The following is a 20,327-nucleotide window of genomic DNA, read 5'->3' as shown; positions in this document are numbered from 1 at the left end:
TGCATGGATGGCTTTGAATTTTTTCTAAAATAACAAAACACAGTGAGATACCACCTGACACCCACTAGAATGGCTACATGATAACAAGGTGTAACAAGGATATGGAGAAATCAGAACCCTCAAACAATGCCAGTAGGAAGATAAAATGGAAATGGAAATGCTTTGGAAAATAGTCTGGAAGGGCTTCAAAAAGGTAAATTTAGAGTTACCTGGTCAGTAGCTCTAAATTTAACCAGCAATTCTACTTCTAGGTATACACCCAAAAGAAATGGAAACATGTGTCCACACAAGAATTTATCCACAAATGTTTATAGCAGCATTATTCCTCATGTTCCCACATTGGAAACAACCTGACTTTCAACAACAGATGACTGGATAAACAAATTATGGTACATACATAGAAGAGAGTATTACTCAGCCATAAAATGGAACACTGATACAGACTGCAGCATAGATGAACACCAAGACATTACACTAAGTGAAGAAGAAAAACATAGGGGACGCCTGGGTGGTGCAGTCTCTTAAGTGTCCAACTCTTGGTTTTAGCTCAGGTCAGGATCTCAGGGTCCTGGAATCGAGCCCCATGTCACACTCCATGCTCAGCATGGAGCCTGCTTGAGATTCTCTCTCTCCCTCTGCCCCTACCACTCATGCTCTCTCTCTCTCTCTAAAATAAATAAAATCTTAAAAAAATAAGACAAACATAAAAAGCCACAAATTATATGCTTCCATGTAGATGACATGTCCAGAATAGATAAATCTATAGAAACAGAGGGTAGATGGCTGGCTTCCAGCAGCTGGGAAGAGGGGGCAGGGAGACTGACTGCTAACGGGTACAGGAGTCCTTTCTGGGGCGAGGAAAATGTTCTGGAATTAGATGGTGGTGATGGGTGCACAACCTTGTGGATATACTGACAACCACTGAATCGCACACTTTTAAAGGGTGAGTTTTATGGTATGTGAATTATATCAGTTTAGAAAACAGAGGTCAAACAACAATAACAAAAAGATCCGTCTAGGCCCTTCACCGATGAGCAGATACTCTTGTGATAAAGAATCTTCCACTTCATAGCTCCGCTGAATCTACTGAATGGGCCCTCAGCGTCCCCCCCGCCATTGGAGCGAAGGTGACACAGGAAACAAGGCTAGTTATTTTCTGGGTGTAGAATCTCCCTCAGCCTTTTTATGCTATCTTTGTCCTCTCATCCCGCACTGTCATTATGAAAATCCTTGCCTGTTCTGCACACCACTGTTCAGCCTCTTCATAAGTCCAATAAAGAGGAGATAATTCACTTGGCGAGGCGAGGAACTCCCAGGGAGGCATTTTCTCTGGAACAAATGGGCTCCTTCACTTTTCTGTCAGGAGGGCATTACTCGCTCTCAGGCGGCTTATGACCTCACTTTTCTCCTCCTGCTAATCCCTCACGAGGCAGACCTTTAAAAAAAAAAACAACAACAACAAAAAAACATGTCGTGCCACCTAAATGTATACAATTTTTGTCAGTCACACCTCAACAGAGCTGGCCAAACTGAAATAAATAAATCAGGGATGGCACGGCCGGTGGAAACCCCTTCAGTTGGCTCCCCTTGCCCACCCGAGACAGGCAGGCTGCCCTAGAAGGAGCCATTTCCCGTTCAGCGTCAGTGCTCCTGCTCTATTCAGCTCGCCTCCATGTCAGTAGTTGGCTGTATCACTTCTATTTTTACCTCCGTCTTTCCTATTGTACTACCATGAGATGGGGCAGGAGTGCAGATGTCCTCCGCTCAGTTTGGGAGACATGACAGATGTGTCTCTGTGTTACCTGAATCTCAGCCTCTAAGCGCTGAACCAAATTAGTGGGGTTTCTGAGGGGTCTCTGTAGCCCCTACTCCTTTTTGTCCTTGAAAAGAGCCTTTGCACAGTTCTGTCCAGAAACTTACCTTATAGCCAAGATACAGTTTGAGCTCCCCTCACTGTTGATTGCCAGGACTTGGAAAAGGGTTGGGAGAGGAAAACACTGTGGGTAAAGAGCAATAGAATCTTGGATGCTGAAGAGGTAACTATAAAATAATAAGGCTAACTTTAACTGCCATGTCAATTTATTATCCAAGAAGTTAACTGTCATTTCCTCCACATTTTAACCTCAGGAAAGTTAAGTATCTACTGATACTGCCACTGCTCAAAGTATCTTGGAAGATCGTCTTTTAGAATGGCCTTGAGAGCACCTTGACCCTACTCATCAGTCTACTGGGTTTTTTTTTTTCTATTCATAAAATTAATACATACTTAGTTCTCAAGAGGAGAAAAAGTCAGACGACATAGAAAAGTATAAAGAAAAAAGTCAAATACCCATGAGTTTACCACTTAGATGTAACCACCGTTATCCTTTTAAATATTTTAAGTAGTCTCTGCACCCAAACTGGGGCTCAAATCTACAACCCACGAGATCAAGAGTCGCACACTCCACCGGTGCCCTCTCCACCATCATACTCTTAGTACAAATCCTTCCATATTTTTTTCCAGACCCATTCATGCACTTTTGAATATCTGTTAATGGAAAATTTGAGTATTTCCCCCAGCAGAGATTAATATGTGTAATTAGAGGAAGCCTCTACAACTCAAAAAGATCAACCATTTCTCTCGAACAATGTAAATGGGCAATTCACTGAAGAAGAAATACAGAAAATAAATGTGATAATGTTCAACCTCACAAGAAATCAGGATTATACAAATGAAAATCACAGTGAGAGTCCCCCCTTAACATCAATTCAGCAAAAAACAAAGACTGATAATGTCAAAGTCCAAATAAATTGGAAGCACATGCGCTCAGATAATTCTGGTGGGAGTGTAAATTTTACAATGTTTTCAGAAGGCAATTTGACAGTCCCAATTTTTTTTAAAGATTTTATTTATTTATTTGAGTGAGAGAGAATGAGAGATAGAGAGCATGAGAGGGAAGAGGGTCAGAGGGAGAAGCAGACTCCCCGCCGAGCAGGGAGCCCGATGTGGGACTCGATCCCGGGACTCCAGGATCATGACCTGAGCCGAAGGCAGTCGCTTAACCAACTGAGCCACCCAGGCACCCAACAGTCCCAATTTTTTAAATATGTTTTCCCTTTGACCCAGTAAATCTAAGAATCTATCCTGCAGAAATGTTCATATATACAAATATTTCTAAAGAATATTTATTCTGGCTTTATTTGTAATAATCAAAAATTGATCAGACATATCTACATAATCATCAATATGAGAAAATCAAATTTTAATAGCAATGGTGACATTTACTTAAAGACAACTCTAGCTCTCTGTAAATAAAAGCATACTTTAAAAATCTGGGGGAAAAAGAACCCCACCAAACTACTATTGCTCATTGGGATGGGGAAGAGGAGAGGACAGGAGACAGGTGCCATAGAGGAGGACTTCTACATTCTACTCCGTATTCTAAATTGTTTCAGTATTTCCATGACCCTTTATTTTTCATGCATTACTTTGAAATTTGGAGGATATATGATTTGGGGACATAGCAAAAAAACTCTTTGTAGCCACATCTAGCAAATAAGAGAGGGGATATCATTTCTCAAAGAGTGTGCTGGGCGGTATCCTCACAAAGGAGCCAGTAATTGGCCAGGTTCACTCTTGGTCTCATACACAACCTCTCAGGCATTCCAAAATCTCTATATAAGTAGGCTGAGTAGCCCCTTGACTTAAGATGACTTCTGAGTGGATAGACCCCTGATGCCAAAGAACTAGATCTGCATTGCCTTCAGATCCAGGCACTGGAGCTTCTTTTTAAGTCTGGATTATTTCCCTACACACTTTTGACAGGATTTTTTTCCTTAATCTTTCTAAAGAAACAATTTCCCTTAAAAATATGTTATTTTATACAGTTTCCCTTGGAAATAACAGAATAAATGTCAAAGCTTTTCTGTTTCTGTTCATCACTCAAATGCATGGCAGATCTTCAGAGAAGCTTTACTCATGGTCACGTTTCCTTTCAGAAGGGGTCTGCTTACCAGTCTTAAACTCTTCAACCCTCATTCCCACAATTAATAATATATTGAATGATCCAGACCTTGGCTTTGTCACCTTTCTCGGTCTCTATTAGTTGATGACCTGAAGGAATGGTAAAAAGAGCCAGGCCGTAGGTGATACCTCATTTTCAGGTACTTAATAGTTCACATACTTCATTGTCCATGTACCTCCCATTTGAAACAGACCTGAATGGAAAGGCTCATGAGGGATGGAGGAACATATATAACAATCCTTTGGACTGAAGTGTGTCCCGTCCAAAATTCGTATGTTGCAGTGAGTAGGTAATTAGGGTTAAGTGAGGTCATAAGGATGGAGCCATAGGACTAATATTCTTATAGGAAGAGACACCAGAGAGCTCACTCTCTGTGTAGACTCTCAAAGAGATCAGAGCACACAGCAAGATGGCGGCCCCCTGCAAGCCAGGAAAAGAAGCCTTAGAATGAAGTCCACCTTGTGAGCACCCTGATCTTGGACTTCCAGCATCCAGAACTGTGAGAAATAAATTTCTGTTGTTTAAGCCACCCAGCCAGTGGTTTTTTAAATGACGGCCCAAGCAGACTAACACACACAAGAAAGCAAATGAGTGTACTTCGTAAGTGACCTAAAGTGAATACTGAAAAGTCTGCTGTTTTGTGAGGAGAAAATAATCTGAAGTGAACTAACAGGATCAGCCTAAATCACCTTTTTGGTGAACTATCTTGAGAATATTGCTTATGGTTTAACTGTAATCATCGGTCCCAGTAGGTAAGGCCAGATGATGCCCTGAGCTTAAACCCTGATTTAGCCACTAACCTGCAGGCTTCTTTGGGCAAAGGACTCATTACGTTTGGGCTCGGGTTGTACATCCAAACAGGACGTGTCTGAGTGGGTGATCTCTGAGGCATCTTCGACCTGCATGATTCTTACAGATTCTTGGAGACATAAGGCTAAAGCCCAAAAGCCAGGCATTATTAGGCTGTGCTGGGCTGGGCTTTGTGCTGGACTCCGTATGCTCAGAACAACCCTGCAAGTTAATGCCCATTTTAGAGAGGAAGAAAGTAATGCTCCTAACGGCAAACAATCTGCCTGCTCAGACAGCTGGCAAGTTGGCGGAGCCAGGGATTGATTCCAGGTCTGTCTGTCCGACTCCGACGTCTGGGTACTCTCTACGGCACCCCTCTGTCTCTTGATGTTGTGGCAGTCCGCCCAGCCTTCAGTCCCTCCTATATGGCATCTCAGCACTGACTTTCCTTGTCACTTGTCATGATACAGGCTTCTGTAATCCCTCCATTTCTCTAGATTTTTAGAAGCTTCCAGATCTTGCAAAGGCACGGCCTACTTTGTGCCATAGAGTGCAGCCTCACTTAAAGGCAGGAACTCATGTAAGAACAGTGTCTGGCACGTGTAAGCACCCAGTACTTCTTAGTGCTCATTACTAGGTCCCTATGTGTCCACTGTACCTGGATCATGTCGGGGTACCAGGAAGCATGTACCAGGAGCGCATATACTCTCCAGTCCACGGAGTGGAAAGAAACCCAGGTCCCACTGCCATTTGATTCCAGCATCTTCCTGTACAGGACAAGGAGCTGGACTGCACGGATAGTAGTGTGGCAGGATCTTTCCAGTCCAGATATCAAAGTTTCGGGCACAGACCACTTCCATTCATTCTCGTCATTGAGTGACCAAACCTGAAGGAGAGGTGAACCACTCCTAGAGAACATAATCAGATCATCTTTCCGTGAGACTTCTTTAAATAGGGGCCTGGACTGCTAACTGGAGAGGCTAGGGAAAATATAATTCCCTTTCTTAACATTCCCAAACTAGCTCTCCAGTTTAAGGAAAGACAAAAACACTCCTCCTTCCCTCCCTAGCAAACTCCTATCCATCCTCAAGGTCCAGCTCAGAGTTCCTTTTTGGGCAATCCCACTGCTTACTATATGCTTGTCATATAATAACAGGCCTTCCTGAAATAACAAAAGAGTCTTGGTTCCTTCTGGGAAAGTGACTATGTGTTAGGGTCACTTAGGCTCACTGAGCCCCAGTATTCTCAGAGCACTCGAGGATCTAGAGGATTCCTTATATTCCTTAAATTCTACCTTGAATATGCCAAGGGAAAGAATAAACCTCAGATACACATGCTTTTTTTTTTAATGTTACAAAAACAAAATGCCCAGTTTCCCATTTTAAAACCTATCCTCAGATTATTTTACCTGCATGATAGAAAAGCCAGGCCAAATTAAGTTACAGGGGGTAAATGGCATCTCTGAAACCGGCATCATAGCATACAGAACACCCAGCTGAGGCTCTGAAATAGCCATCTTAACCTTAGGGATGATATCAATAAATGGACATGATACCTGAGCAAACTGTCAACTCTGGCTGCCAGAAAAAATGAAGACAACAAAAAGGAGTTGAGTGAGTATAAAGAAAGGACAGAGGGCAAGGTGATTGCTGAAGAGACTGATGGACAAGGCACGAGACATCTGTCATGCCCGGGGGTCCATATTAGCTCTGTGACATTACTTCCGTATCAGCAGATCACCTCATTTGCTGGCTAATCGGGCAGAATTAAATATTTTACATTATCTTTCTTAATCCTGCATGTGATCAGTTGAAAACCCAGGGCTCTAAAAATCTAATTGTAACTGCTTGCCAGAAATGTCATCTTCACTTGGAGGAACTGGACCAGGGCCAAATACAAGGCTGTGTTTTCCGTTTTGCTAAAGTACCGACCCGTGGCCAGACCTGGACAGGCACGTACGTGTGCCTGGTGCTGGACGTCTTCGGGGCTCCTGAGCCGGAAGCTGGGGTCCCCGGCCCTGCTCCAGAACTCAGATCCAGCCAGAGATTAAAAAGGGCCATGGTAGTGAGAAGAGGGGTGTGTTGGGGGGGCGGTAGGGTGTAGAGAAGAAAAACTGTCAAAACCTCAGCAAAAGTCAAGAGAGCAAAATCTAAATCTAGATTTAGAGTGTTGTGTGGGGCTTGACGCTACGTAATTGAAAGGACAGGAAATAGTCCCTGTCCCCGGAAGAAGGGATGGTTTAAGTTTGTAGGAGCTTGCGTATCCATTCACAGTGAAGGCTTGGAGCTTCCTACGCCCACCCTCCGCCTCTCCCAGGAGAGCAGTGTGAGCCCGCGGCGGTGGCACGGCAGTCTGCTCCTTTGCCCACCGGCTAGCGTGGCGCCCGCGAGTTCTCCGGAGCAGAACTGCCAGGACTAGACTACGGTGCTTTTCTGTGCTTTCCAGCGTGTGAAGATGTCTCTTGGGTAGACCTGAAATTAAGAGGCGAAAAACCTTCCGGAGCCAAATTGTGGAGCCCAGTGAGCCGTAGCCATGCCCACTGCCCTCCGCGCCCGTCGCTGCTGCCAGAGGTGAACGAGGAAATGAAAAAAGAGCCTTGGCGAACTTCTGTCTGCCTTGGTGTGAAAGCATGTGTGTTGTAGGTGAGTGGTGTGAGTACTTTGTGTATTTTCAGCGCTGAGGATGTCTGCGCTGTGTGAATAGACGGTGGCATGAGCGTCGTGCGTGCCTGCGTGTGTAAAACGCACTGCAGTGGGACAGGGTGTAAAGGGGCGGCCGGTCACTCACGGGCTCTCTGCTGTGGTACAACCCTGAGAAAGCGATGTGATTTGGGAATAGAGGGGGCCAAGGGTTAGCTGAATTACATCTCCCCTGAAAGGGTCTCTAAAGACAAAGTTTTATATCCTTTTCCTTCCTCTGGTCGAAACAAACGAAAACAGGGGCACCTGGGTGGTTCAGTCAGTTAAGCGTCTGCCTTGGGCTCAGGCATGATCGCAACATCCCGCCATCCGGGCCTGAATCAGGCTCCCTGCTCAGCGGGGAGCCTGCTTCTCCCCCTCCCTCTGTTGCTCCCTTTCGTTCACGCTCCATCTCAAATAAATAAATAAAATGTTTTTTAAAAAAGAGAGAAAACTAGGAAAAGAAAGATCATGGTTACATTTGCCAAGTGACTTCCCGTGACTGTTGTGTTCCCAGTTAAGGAAACCATCTTCCAGGACATCTGGGTGGCTCAGTTGGTTAAGCGTCTGCCTTGGCTCAAGTCATGATCCCAGGGTCCTGGGATGGAGCCTCAAGTTGGGCTCCACACTCAGCAAGGAGTCTACTTCAGGATTCTCCCTCTCCCTCTGCCCCTCCCCACCCCTGCTTGTGCTTTCTCTCTCTCTCTCTCTCGCTCTCTCTCGCTCTCAAATAAATAAATAAATAAATAAAATCTTTAAAAATTTTTAAAAAGGAAAAGAAAACTGCCTTCCTCTACTTAGTCTGCTCTTTTAGTTTTAGCATGTGGGAATCTAATTGTGTAGATTCAGTTGTACATGAAATATAATTTGCATCAAATACTCACATTGACTACTTCCCTCAGTCATCCCGGGGCCAACCAAATCGCCTGCGTCCTCCCTTCCTTCCTTGGTTATAAATTGTGAAATGTTTCAGTGACACTGAAAAGTATAGAGAACAAGATCATGACCACCCCATGGATCCACCACCCAGGTTTGTTATTTCTTCATATTTTGCTATTTTTGCTACCGGTAGTTTTTAAGAAATAAAATGTCACAGGGTGCCTGGGTGGCTCAGTCGGTTAAGCGACTGCCTTCAGCTCAGGTCATGATCCTGGAGTCCCGGGATCGAGTCCCACATCGGGCTCCCTGCTCAGCAGGGAGTCTGCTTCTCCCTCTGACCCTCTTCCCTCTCGTGCTCTCTATCTCTCATTTGCTCTCTTTCAAATAAATAAATAAAATCTTTAAAAAAAAAGAAATAAAATGTCACAAACACAATGTGACCTCTTGGCTTAGGATGCTTAGTGCTATAAAGATGCAGCCTATGTCAGAACCTAGCTTTTAGAAACACATTTGAACAGAAGAACAGTAGGATTTTGTAAGAATTTCTCTTGATCTTTGCCATTCTGCAGTTTTACTACAATGAGCCCACATCTGAACTTCTTCTCATTTATATTGCTGATGACTCTCTTCTTCCTGAACGTCAGTATTTGTGTTTCTCCTCAATTCTGAACAATTCTGAAGCATTCTCTCTTTATTATTGCCTCTCCTACTTCCTCAATCATCTCCTTTTGGAACCCCTAGAAGGTATATATTAGACTTTCTCTTTTCTATTCTTCATGTCTTTTAAAACTGCTAGAGAGGAGGGCCTGGGTGGCTCAGATAGTTGAGCATCCAACTTGGTTTCGGCTCAGGTCATGATCTCAGGGTTGTGAGATTGAGCCCAGTTTCAGGCTCCGCACTCAGCAGGGAGCTGGCTAGAGATTCTCTCTCCCCCTCCCTCTGCCTCTCTCCCTCCCCTCGTGCACTCTCTCTCTTTCTCTCTCCTCTCTGTGTCTCTGCCTTTCTCTCTCCCAAATAAATAAAATCTTAAAAAAAAAAAAAAAAAAAAAAGCCCGCTAGAGAGAGAAGCCTGGGATCCCGAGGCTGCCTGTCACCTTATTCTTGTCCCAGGGTCGATGAAACAAAAGTGACCTCAAGAACTGAAAACACCACCTTTAAACACAGAAAGTCACAGTCCTTTAAGAAACAGAAAAGACCCCTGTGGGAAGTTATGGCAAAATGGGGTGAGGAGCACCCCACTGTGCACACATTTACTCAGCACACTGTATTTTAATTTTCTGCATTGCAAACAGCTGGTGTGCACTGATATAATAGGGCAGTGGTGTAATAAGACAGTCCCTGGCCCCAAAGAGCTTGGGTCTGGAAGAGTCTGTAGCCCACAGTCAAACGAGAAGTGCCGTGATGGGGATGCACCTGAAGTACTATGGGAGGGCGGCTGAGGAGCCCGCGACCCTGCTTTGAGAGGGCAAGGGAAGGTGAGGGAAAGGATAAGTCAGCTCGGGGAAGGGTAACCCCGGCAGAGGCAGCAGCTCATGAAAGGTCCAGAGCCAAAAGAGTGTGTCAGTGTTGGTGCCTTTTCAAGTAGTTGTGTGTGGAAAGAGCTTACGGTACAAGGAAGAATGGAAACGGAGGAGGTGCAGCTATGACAGGGACGGGTTGTGAAGGGCTTCATTTGCCACAACCGGAAACTTGCACATTCTCCTGAGGGCAATGGAGAGTCCCTGAAGAGTTTAAGCACAGAGAGATTTTTCAGATTTGTACTCTATTAAAAAATTAACATGGCTGCTTATAAAGAATAAGTTGGAGGGGCACCCGGGGGGCCCAGTCAGTTAATCCAACTCTTGATTTCAGCTCAGGTCTTAATCTCAGGGTTATGGGTTCAAGTCCCTTGTTCAAGTTCCGCATTGGGCTCCAATTTATTCTTTAAAAAAAAAAGGAAAAAATAATAAATTGGAGATTCTAATACTGGAGGCAGGGGGAACCACCCAGACTGTTGCAGTGATCTTATCTAGTAACAGATTATGGCAGCCCGGACTAGGGAGGTAGCAATGGAGGTGCTGAGAAGTGAGTTTAAGAACTCTTAAGAATTCAGAGAACATAACGGTAGGTCATTTCCTTTAAAATAAAAGGGTGGGGGGACCAAGTAAGATGCTTACTTCATGGTCAAAACCAATAGATCCTTCTACCAGTGTCTGTGGTTGTCAGCATGTTTTGAGCCTTGACTCACCTAAGGACCAAGACATACTCCCATCAGAAACAGTCCGTATCACTGGCGATTCTCTGCAGATGGCACAGGAATACAGCGGTGTAGTTTACAGAAAATAAAATGAAATGCTCAGATGATCCCTGCATGCCCTTACATTGGGCATGTCTGGCTGCCTGCCACCCCCATTTTGGGGAATCACTGATCTGTGCAACAGAGAGGCATTTGGAGCAGAAATTTATCCTTCACTTAAAGTAAACAGCATGTGAAGGGAACTCTTTTGCAACACAGTGCTCGTTGAGATATCTCCCCTAACGCCTGTGCCTGAGACGCCAGCTTTCTCCAGATACGAACACAGCCTTCACGTAACTACACGCTCTCCCCCTGATGAAGTGACAAATCAGCCAGTATGTGATGAATTGGGGTTGGGTAGACAAAACACCAGGTATTCCAGCCAAGGCATCCACAGTTTGTTGTGAATCATCCACACCAGCCTTCAGCAGTGAGACTCTGGGAACAATTGTTCAGTTCCATCCTTCGTTCCCACCATGTACAACTAGCCCAAGACCCGAGAGTGAACCAGCAACTGTAGGAACCAGAAACATTATAAATAACCCGGAGAACCCTTTTATAACAGCAACTGCCTACTGATTTTGTGGCCTAACAGCTCAAGCAAAAAAAGGATATAAATACGATATTGTGCAATGACTAATTACTCAAAATTTTGTGCATCAGCAGAAGAGGAACCTGTGGTTGGTGCTAATATTATCAGATATCTTTACTGTTTAATAATACGGTAGCTCTGTATTATGGGGCAGGCAGTTTTCACAGAGAACAATGATTTTATTTCAAGTACCTCTCACTGACATAAAAAAGCAGCTGTTAGAAGATGAACATTTGGCAGAAAATGTTTTAGCAGAATCTTTTGTGAGATACTAAATCATATCGGATTAACTGTTTTCTGTCGAGAATAGTGGAGTCCCAAAGAAAAAAGATGGCTGACCACAGAAGGCAAGGCCAGTTTTTAGAACCCAGTGAATCACTCATAGACATTGTAGTTGTAAGTGCCATTTATTCACCAAAATATAAAGTTATTTATATACAAAGCTTCCATTAATGTTGCCTGAAGAATGGGCCTATTTTTATTCCAGTTTTAGCTCACACTCAGGATTCTGCTTCTCTTTCATTAAGTGCATTCCAATAATGGAATTCTTTAAATTATAGAATAAATTAACCCACCGCAGACATTTTCGGCCAGAATGGGGTTTTTTGACCAGTTTCAAGTCTCCACAGGCCATTCTCTGTGGCCAGCCAGACCAAAGAGCAGCGAGGGCTGTGACCAAGAGCAGCGCCTGCTGAGCACATGCCGGCCCTGCCCCTGAACCTGAAGAGGGTCTAGGGCAGCACTGGGCTTCCTGGCCCTCACGGCCCACCACTCCCAGGTTGACAGTAGAGCCTCACATGTTCTTCAGGCTGGTCGAGCACTGGTCGCTGTTAGAGAGGAAGTGACATCATGCCGTGGCTGCTGGGCACAGCCAGTTTTAGCCAAACAGCATTATGACCGAGCTGCTTTCATGTGGCCATACTGATTGAAGAACTTTTTCACATTAAACTATGATAAGTAAAACATAAAATTCTCCTCCTTTCTAAATCATCAAGCAGTGTACAAAGCAAAGATTTTCATCTTGTCCCCAATTCCTACTCCTGGGGTGGAGTGTGTGACTGGGAAAGATTAAAAATGGAGTGTTTTCTGAGATGGCTGAGGATTGCTTCTAGGGCAGAGCCCGGACTTGGGCTGAGAGTGGCATGAGGTGCAGAAGAGGATATGGAGACAGGGATGTCTGTGCTGTATGTTATTTGGTAATTTGAGACACTATGTCTGCATTTTCGTGTGGTCATTTTGATGCAAGGGCTAACTCAAAGTAGCCTCATCAAAATGCCCCGTTTTGGGGTGCGTGGCTGGTTCAGCTGGTTAAGCGTCTGACTCTTGGTTTTGGCTCAGGTCATGATCGCAGCATTGTGGGATCGAGCCCCACGTCCGGCTCTGGAGCTCAGCATGGAGTCTGCTTGAGATTCCTTCCCTCTCCTTTTCCCTCCCCCTCTGCCCCTCCCCCTGCGCTCTCTCTCTCTTTCTCTCAAATAAATAAATAAATAATCTTTTTTTTTTTTAATGCCCCATTACTGGTATGAATGGCCAGCCCAGAAACAGTAGATACTGAATCAGGCCCCAGATGAAGCCTGCAAATGACCTCTGTCAATATGGACCACTGGACCAGGAGCCATATATCACCACAAATGGAGCCAGATCAGTTCATGGCGTTGACCTCTGAGGGTGAACACCACAACCAGTGTACAATATAGATCAAATAGAGCTGATGCAATTATTATGATCACCTGTACTCTTACAAATGGTTACCAAATACTTGTAGGGTACCAGTAAATGAAGAATCTGGAAGTTCTGGGATGAGGGCTGATAGTTTTTCTTATTCTCTAGTAGTTGAATTTTAATCAATATGTTGAAAATTGCAAGACCGGTGTCATTTTTTAATACCATTTATATTATAGTCTTTTGGGGCAGTGAGATGCTACCTTGAACATATATCGGCCCCACCTACTTTTGGTTTTGCCCGCAACCCCCGATTGATTCCTCTATGTTTTCATCCATCTAAAATAAAGACGGCTTTAGCCCCCAAACCTCATTCCAGATGGAAATGCATAATTCAAGAGAAATACTGATGTCAAAGAGAAGGCACACCAATTTGTGTCAGCAGTTGCTGTAAATTAAAGAGGAGTACAAGGAGAGTTTAATATAATGTAGAATTGAAAATAAAATTAGAACGAATATTTAGGCACTCCTCCGCCTCTTTTTTTTCCCTTCTGTGACACGAAGGATTGACTCCCAGCCTAAGTACCTAAGACAGTTCATTTTCCTTGCCTGCTGGAAAATTCTTTCCCCATAAAATGTTGCGTGTTTGTCTTTGGCATCCAAAATTAGGCTTTTTACCTTTTCCATTCTAATCTCAACAGAACAGTCAGGGTAGGAAGAGTCCACATTTTCCCGCATCTTCCACACCTGTCACGTTTGCAGCCCAGAAAGGACCCCTGCTACACCAGTCTGACTAGTCAACTGCTGGAAATGGCTATTAATTCTTCCCTGATACTGATTCTCCCTAATGTGGGTGTCACCTCCATGGTTTCTTTTCTTTTCCTCAAGCTGGGAAATGCAAGAGTCAGTAACGCACATCTCACACATGTAGTACTGTACCAGAAAAAACTCTTCAGCACACATCTGAAAGAGTGAACTCCCCTTTAAAGTAGTGATATTGGGAAGCTTCGCATTTAGTCCAACCAAACCACCATTATTTAGAACCTTTTTGGAGTTCTTTATTCGAATTGCCCTCAGAACTGGTGGTGGTCTTTATCATTGCCCAGTGGTGGCATTCCCTAGCTTGATCTCCCACTGTCATCACTAGACTTGGTTTTTAACGATTCCCTCTTTCCAGAAGTAAATTCCTTAGAAGAGTGGTTCTCAAAATGCAGCGCTGGACTAGCTGTATCAGCACCACCTGGGAACATCATCTGGGCCCTACCTCAGATTTAATGGATCAGAAACTTGGGGGTGGGCCCAGCAATCCGCGTTTTAACAAGCCCTCCAGGTAATTCTAATGCTTGCTCTAGTTTGAGAACCACGGACTTAGAAGATGAGATATTGCCTCCATTGAGGATGTTCAAAGATGTGCTACAGATTTGGAAAGTATTCCAAAGAAAAAGTTTCACAATCTTTTTGAGCAAAGCTGGAGTCCATGTATGGCTTCTCCAGAGGACTGCTTCTGCAGAGACCTACCGCAGCTGAGGCATTCGCTCCTGCCACCTTGCTGTTTGACCTCGAGCAAGTTCTTACACTTGGTTTCTCATCTAGAAAATGGAAGACCCATCCTACCTACGTCACAGGATTGTAATGAGACTCAAAGTGAATCACATCTGCAAACATGCTCTGTAAAGCATATTGGTATGCTATTGGTCCTGTGAAAAAGTGAAAGTCATTGTTATTCCGCAGATAGGATTCTGGTAATCTGAGCATTACACGAGGGCAAAGACTTGGAAAAAGTTATAATTTCCTTGGCCAGATCCACCTTTTTGCCTATATAATGACTGCTTCATCATCTTAATGGACATGCCTCAGATTCTGCCATTTCAGCCCACCCATTTGTCTGGTGCTAAGAGAGGGACACCACTGCCTGATAAACAGCTACAAGGTCTAGAAAAATATATCCATTTTCAGACATGCTGTTTGCTATGGAAAACTCTGTGATGATTGGTAAGGACAGACTGTGTGTATATACGCACTAAAGCTCTCGTGACCAGAACTTGTCACATGCTAGCAGCGGAAGGGTCTGGACTGAAACCACCCACTTCAGCGCTATGCAAGGGAGTCATGACCTTCAAGAAGGACGCTAAGTGTCCATTGCCACACAGTAATCATTGCAGAGAGGACCAAAAAGAAAATCCCTCAAGCAAACCAAATCTATGGAAACCAAGAGTTCAAAACCAGACCAGTCAACATGTCTGTGCTAGAGAGAATGTGGGTGGATTTTACCTTAGAGATTAGCTGGGTTTTGCTTTTTGTTTTTTAAGACTCTGTTTATTTGAGAGAGGAGAGAGAGTGAGTGAGCGAGAGAACACAAGCTGGGAGAGAGGCAGAGGGAGAAGCAGACTCCTTGCGGAGCAGGGAGCGCGATGTGGGGCTCGGTCCCAGGACCCTGAGATCATGACCTGAGCCAAAGGCAGAGCCACCCAGGTGCCCTTAGAGATTAGCCTTTACAAATACCTTCACCATAGGAATTCTTCAACGGCAAGCTCCTGGTGCATCTATCATTTCACTTAAAAACTTTACTGACTCTTCAGTGAACATATCTGGGCAGGAAGTTAAATCTGTTGCCTTAGTGCTTATTAGGAATGCAGTTTTAGTAACAGAGCAGTTCCTGCTAGACCAACGTCAACTTCACTTTCACACAAAGTGCCAGCGAAAATCAAGAGATGAGGTATGAATCTAATTGGTTAAATGTGATTAAGTTATTGACTGATTATGCAATAATAAGCTATTGGTTAATTATGGAGTTGGAATATGAAATGATTTTGTTCAAAAATGTGTGCCTGCTTAACAAATCTACAGAGACAGAAAGTAGATCAGTGCTTCCTAGGCACGGCGGGATCAGGAAGGGGGGGGCTGTGATTGTTAGTGGGTACAAGGTTTCTGAAAGAGGGGATGAAAATTTCTAACATTAGACTGTGGTGATGGTTGTTCAACCCTGTGAATATATTTAAAAACATTGAATTGTATACTTAAAGTGGGCAGGATATATGGTATATTAATTATATCTCAATAAAGCTGTTTTTTGGGAGGCTCCTCGCTGGCCTAGTTGGTAGAACATGTGACTCTTGATCCTGGGATTGTGAGTTGGAGCCCCATGTTGGGCCTAGAGCTGACATTTAAAAAAAAAAAAAGTGGGGTTTTTTTTTTTAAGATTTATTTATTTGAAAGAGAGGGAGAGAGAGCACAGAGGAGGGGAAAGGAAGGGGCAGCAGGAGAAGGAGAGAGAGACCCAAGGAGACTCTGCGTTGAGCATGGAGCCCCACGTGGGGCTCCATCTCACAATCCTGAGATCATGACCTGAGCCAAAACCCAGAGTTGGACACTTAATCAACCATGCCACCCAGGCTCCCCCAAAGGTGCTGTTTGTTTGTTTGTTTGTTTGTTTGTTTGTTTTAATCAAATAGCTAATAAATTGTAGAGCTGGGAAAACATTGTGCCTATTTAAAAGACAGGAATAAAAATCATCCATACTTTGCTGCATACAGTTTCATACTTGATTAATATGAAATAATAATCATTTGAAATACATTAAGGCAGGAAATATTTGCTTTCTTTTAATCACACAGTGTTTTAAAAGCTGACTATTTCAGCCTAATAATTGAAATTTAAACGTAGTAAACAAAGGTGGCTAATAGTTGAAGCCACAGTCATGGACATTTATGACATAATGATTTGTCTATGTTCCCTACAGGTTTATTTAGAATAAAAATCAGTAGCTCTTAATAGTGATAAGGAAGCTGGATTCTCACTGTCCATCTTGATGCTTCTAAACTGATCTGGTTAGGACAGCCAGAAGGTTGAGATTGGAAAGGATGTGATCTCATCCTTATGATGTCAGTATGCACTGATAAGGGAAAATAGAGATATTCAGATTTGAGCTGTGAAACAGGGCTCTTGTGTAAGCATCATCCTATCTCATGGTACGTTCGTCAGACTCACTGTTGTCTGCCTAGGAGAGAACCTTTACACTTTCCTATCTTGGGAAGATAGGCCAGGCTCCACTAGTTCTAAACTCCTTGGGAAGTCCTCACTCCGGGGTGTGGGGCTTGCCCAGGGCTCACTGGTGGTCATGGAGGCCTGACTGAGGCAAACAGGAGAGGAACTGGCGGGGAGAGGGAGGGATTTCTGGCTCAGCAGAAAGCAAGCAGGGAGCTACCAACACCTGCCTAGTGTGCCTTGCAATTTGGAGATTGCTGGCTAGGGCTTCTTTCTTTTTTTTTAAGATTTACTTATTTATTTTAGAGAGAGAGGGTGGGGGGAGGGGCAGAGGGAGAAGGAGAGAGAAACTCAAGCCAACTCTGTGCTGAGTGTGGAGCCTGACACCGAGTTCGATCTCATGACCCTGAGATCATGACCTGAGCTGAAATCAAGAGTCAGGTGCTTGACCGACTGTGCCATGCAGGCGCCCCTGGGTCGGGTTTCTTAGTGCACCAGCAGATCCTAACCAGGCCACTGGCAGGTTCTCGGAGACACGAGGCCCTCCTTCAGGGTTTCTCAACCGGTCTTGCGGTAATCACCACCCACCCCAAGTGAGCCTTTTAAGATATTTTTTTTCCTATTTGTCATCTTCCCCCATGAAATTTTAGTACCACAGATACTCTCTCTTTCCAGATAGATAGATATGGTCACCTACTGTGCCTTCAGAAAGCCACAAATCATTGTAATATCTTAAAAAAATGTTTCACCACAACCTCCTCCCCCTCACGCGAGCATGAATTTTCACCCCCGTCGGAGAGGTGCCGCCCCAGCTGAGAACGCACGCCCTGGGTGGAATGAAGGGTCTAGGCGGGGCCCCTCTCTGCCCACACTTGGAGTGAGTGGTGAGGGCAGTCCCATGGAGAAGATGATCAGGTGGCCCAGTGTCCCCTCACTAACCAGGATGGTCCCCGACTTGAGATTCCAGCACAGCCAGAGGACTGTCCTCCAAAACCACGCTGTCCCCACGCCATCTGTTCAGCCTGCCTGCCGTCCTCCAGGCTCTGCCACCACGTCCTGCCGCCCCCGGCAGAAACAGCCCTCTGCCCGGCGGCTGGCTTGCTGTGAGGGAAAGCGGGGTGCTGGTGGAGGGGCACAGCTCTCCCTGCCAGGGGCTCCCCCTCTTCCCGTGCTCTCCTCCAGCCCCTCCCCCTGTAGGCCTCTCCCAGAAGCCTCACTCATTGCTCTCCCTGTGTTCCTTCACCCCAAGTGAAAGCATAACATTTACCAGGTTTCCCCAGTCTTGCACTGACTAGGGGGACCTTTACACTCTTCGCTGCACATTTCTTTAATCTCCTCCTCACAGCCTCTTTAAAGGTCTCCTAAAGTATCTCCCTGCCCCCACAGAGGAATGGGTGTCCCAGACCCCAGCACCTACAGGGGGCCACTACTAGAACTCTCTGAAGCCTGGCCTCCCTAGTAATTAAGAGCTGCAGGACGCTGGTTGCTGTCTCTTCCTGGCTATGAGAGCATCCTGCAGCATAAAGCCAATCACAGCCTACACTCCTTCCCCTGGGACCCTGGGGTCATACCCTAGGGTCACGACCCTCTTTGTCCCTAGAACCGTTGGCTGATCCCTTCTGACCTAGGCCATGAGTTTTCGTTTCGAAAAACGTTACCAAACAAAGGGGTCCTCTGAGATGATGCTGTCTAGTCCACCCCTCTTTTGTGGAGCACCCGCTCTGCTCCAGGCACCGGGCTAGGCCTTTCATATACACATCTAATTCAGTATTTATAGTGGCCCTATGAGGTAGGTTCCCATTTTACAGATAGTCACAGAGAAGGTTGAGTAACTTGCCAGGATGGTGAAATCAGGACATAAACTCAGGTCCATCTGATTCCAGACCATTTAGTGCATTGTCCCAGCTGAGAAAACATGTTCCCAGTTGAGAAAACCATTTTCCCCAGCTATGTCCAGCGGGGCTCCACTGTAGGTATGAAAATACTGAATTTGCCGTTCTTAAAAGATGACACATGGCTAATAAAAAGGCAGGACTTAAAACCACATTTGTTTGTTCCCTCTCTGCTGCTTCCTCAGGGGTCACAACACGAGGGCTCCCGCCAGTCCGTGATTCGCCCTTAAAGGATAAAGAATGACTTGTACTTCCCCAGGCCCACCAGATGTTCATGGCTCAACCCCCTGCAGACAGGAGCAAGGCAGGAGCCCATTCTCAGAACGTGGAAGCAGGAGCAAAGTAGGACTGGCCCCCACGCTAGCCTGAGGGCGAGCCATCTCAACGTTGGCGCAGCCCTGCTGGCGTGGGGGTGGAAGGTGGCAGGGATCCTGGCAGGCTGACATTGTTCTCTCTCTCTTTCCTGAACCCTTTGTGATATTCTTTCTGGAGAAGAAATAGTGCATTGATTTGGGATTTAGTCATGTTTCATCCCATCTGCCTTTTCCCTGGCCTCTAAAACCACAAGCCTGGCTGAGGAATTCGGGTCCACAGTGTGCGCTTTGAATAGCTTTGTGTAGGGAGAGGTTTTGAAAAGAAAGGAAAGTGGTATCTACTCGTCAGATGGAATGTGTTAAGCCATCGAGGAAGAATGCAAGGGTTTTAGCTGTTAGGGTCCGTCAGCAGTTCGGGTGATGAGTCATCCAGCGTGGGGATGGAGTCCTGAGAACTGAAGCCTCGTGATGACATCATTCTTGCAAGATTGTCTGGGATCTGTTCTAGCCGCCTGACAAGTTCTTACCTTGGGGATTTTCATCACATGGGTTTTTTCCCCAACCACACTTAATACCCATCATGCCTTCTAACTAACTTCTAACATCCACTTTTCTATCAACTAGAATTTGGCAAACTGGGACTTTCACACGTCTGTCTCATTGTCATGCCTGCTCCAGGGCATTCTCGGGACAATGTGTGCTCCTCACGTGATCACTCAGCACCCACCCTCCTGACAGTTCTCCATTTAGTCAGCACGTGTTTCAGTGATGAGCCTGGCGCCATTCTAGTCTGAAGGGGTGAAGGCCAAGGAGGAGGGCAGGAGCATGCCCGAGGGTACCTCCCCAGACTCCTGGGATCGGGGAAGACACTGTGCTTTAAATGTGGTGCCAGTCAGTAAATATGTGATGACTAGTTAATACCTCAGTGGAGTCTTAGCAGATGAGTAGGAGTCAGTCTAGGGAAGAGTCCAAGCGAGATATTTCTGTGAATGAAGACCCAGGTTTCCACAGGTGAATAGGAAGAGGTGAGAGATGGAACTAGGCAAGTGTGCTAGGGAGCCTTCATGCGCCATGCTGAAGAGCTAAAATTGTATCCTAAGGAAGATGAGAAGTATTCAAAGGGCTTTAGGCATGGAGGCAAAGTGGCCAGATTTACAGCAGTGTGGAGGCTGGGTTGGAAGGGGCCAGACTGGAGGCAAGGAGACTAGTCAGGGCGTTGATGCCGTCCTCTAGAGGTAATGTGAGCATGAAGTAGGGT

General features: G+C 45.3%; 1 protein-coding gene and 1 long non-coding RNA gene across 14 annotated transcripts in view; one reads left to right on the top strand and one right to left on the bottom strand.

The window, feature by feature from the left end:
• The window catches only part of RBKS (ribokinase), an 86,442-nt gene that overhangs the window by 45,066 nt on the left and 21,049 nt on the right, over positions 1-20,327 (top strand). The window contains exon 8 of one of the 11 annotated variants that reach the window (XR_003207275.2): positions 7,239-7,435. The exons of 8 other annotated variants lie outside the window; for them this stretch is intronic. Coding sequence is in view for 2 of the 3 variants with exons in the window: in XM_025867971.2 (XP_025723756.1) it covers positions 252-314 (63 nt within the window). In the remaining variant the exon portion in view is untranslated. Of the gene's footprint in view, positions 1-251; positions 1,436-7,238; positions 7,436-18,940; positions 19,001-20,327 lie in introns of those variants that run through there. 2 more of the 11 variants (XM_073897182.1, XM_025867971.2) reach the window with 2 other exon arrangements.
• Positions 933-11,206, bottom strand: LOC112820884 (uncharacterized). 3 transcript variants are annotated; one of them, XR_003207277.2, is made up of 5 exons: positions 10,578-11,206; positions 8,356-8,449; positions 5,452-5,701; positions 1,921-1,997; positions 933-1,435 (listed from the first exon to the last, which is right to left on the bottom strand). It is a non-coding gene; the product is annotated as an uncharacterized lncRNA (long non-coding RNA). The 3 variants fall into 3 exon arrangements; XR_012379675.1 differs by lacking the exon at positions 5,452-5,701; XR_003207278.2 differs by lacking the exon at positions 8,356-8,449.

Source organism: Callorhinus ursinus, unplaced genomic scaffold (assembly GCF_003265705.2).
Source record: "Callorhinus ursinus isolate GAN/ISIS: 27379988/994484 unplaced genomic scaffold, GSC_fseal_2.0 scaffold10, whole genome shotgun sequence".
NCBI lineage: Eukaryota > Metazoa > Chordata > Mammalia > Carnivora > Otariidae > Callorhinus > Callorhinus ursinus.
Note: the sequence above shows the minus strand (reverse complement) of the source record. Positions and strands in the feature narration are given on the sequence as shown.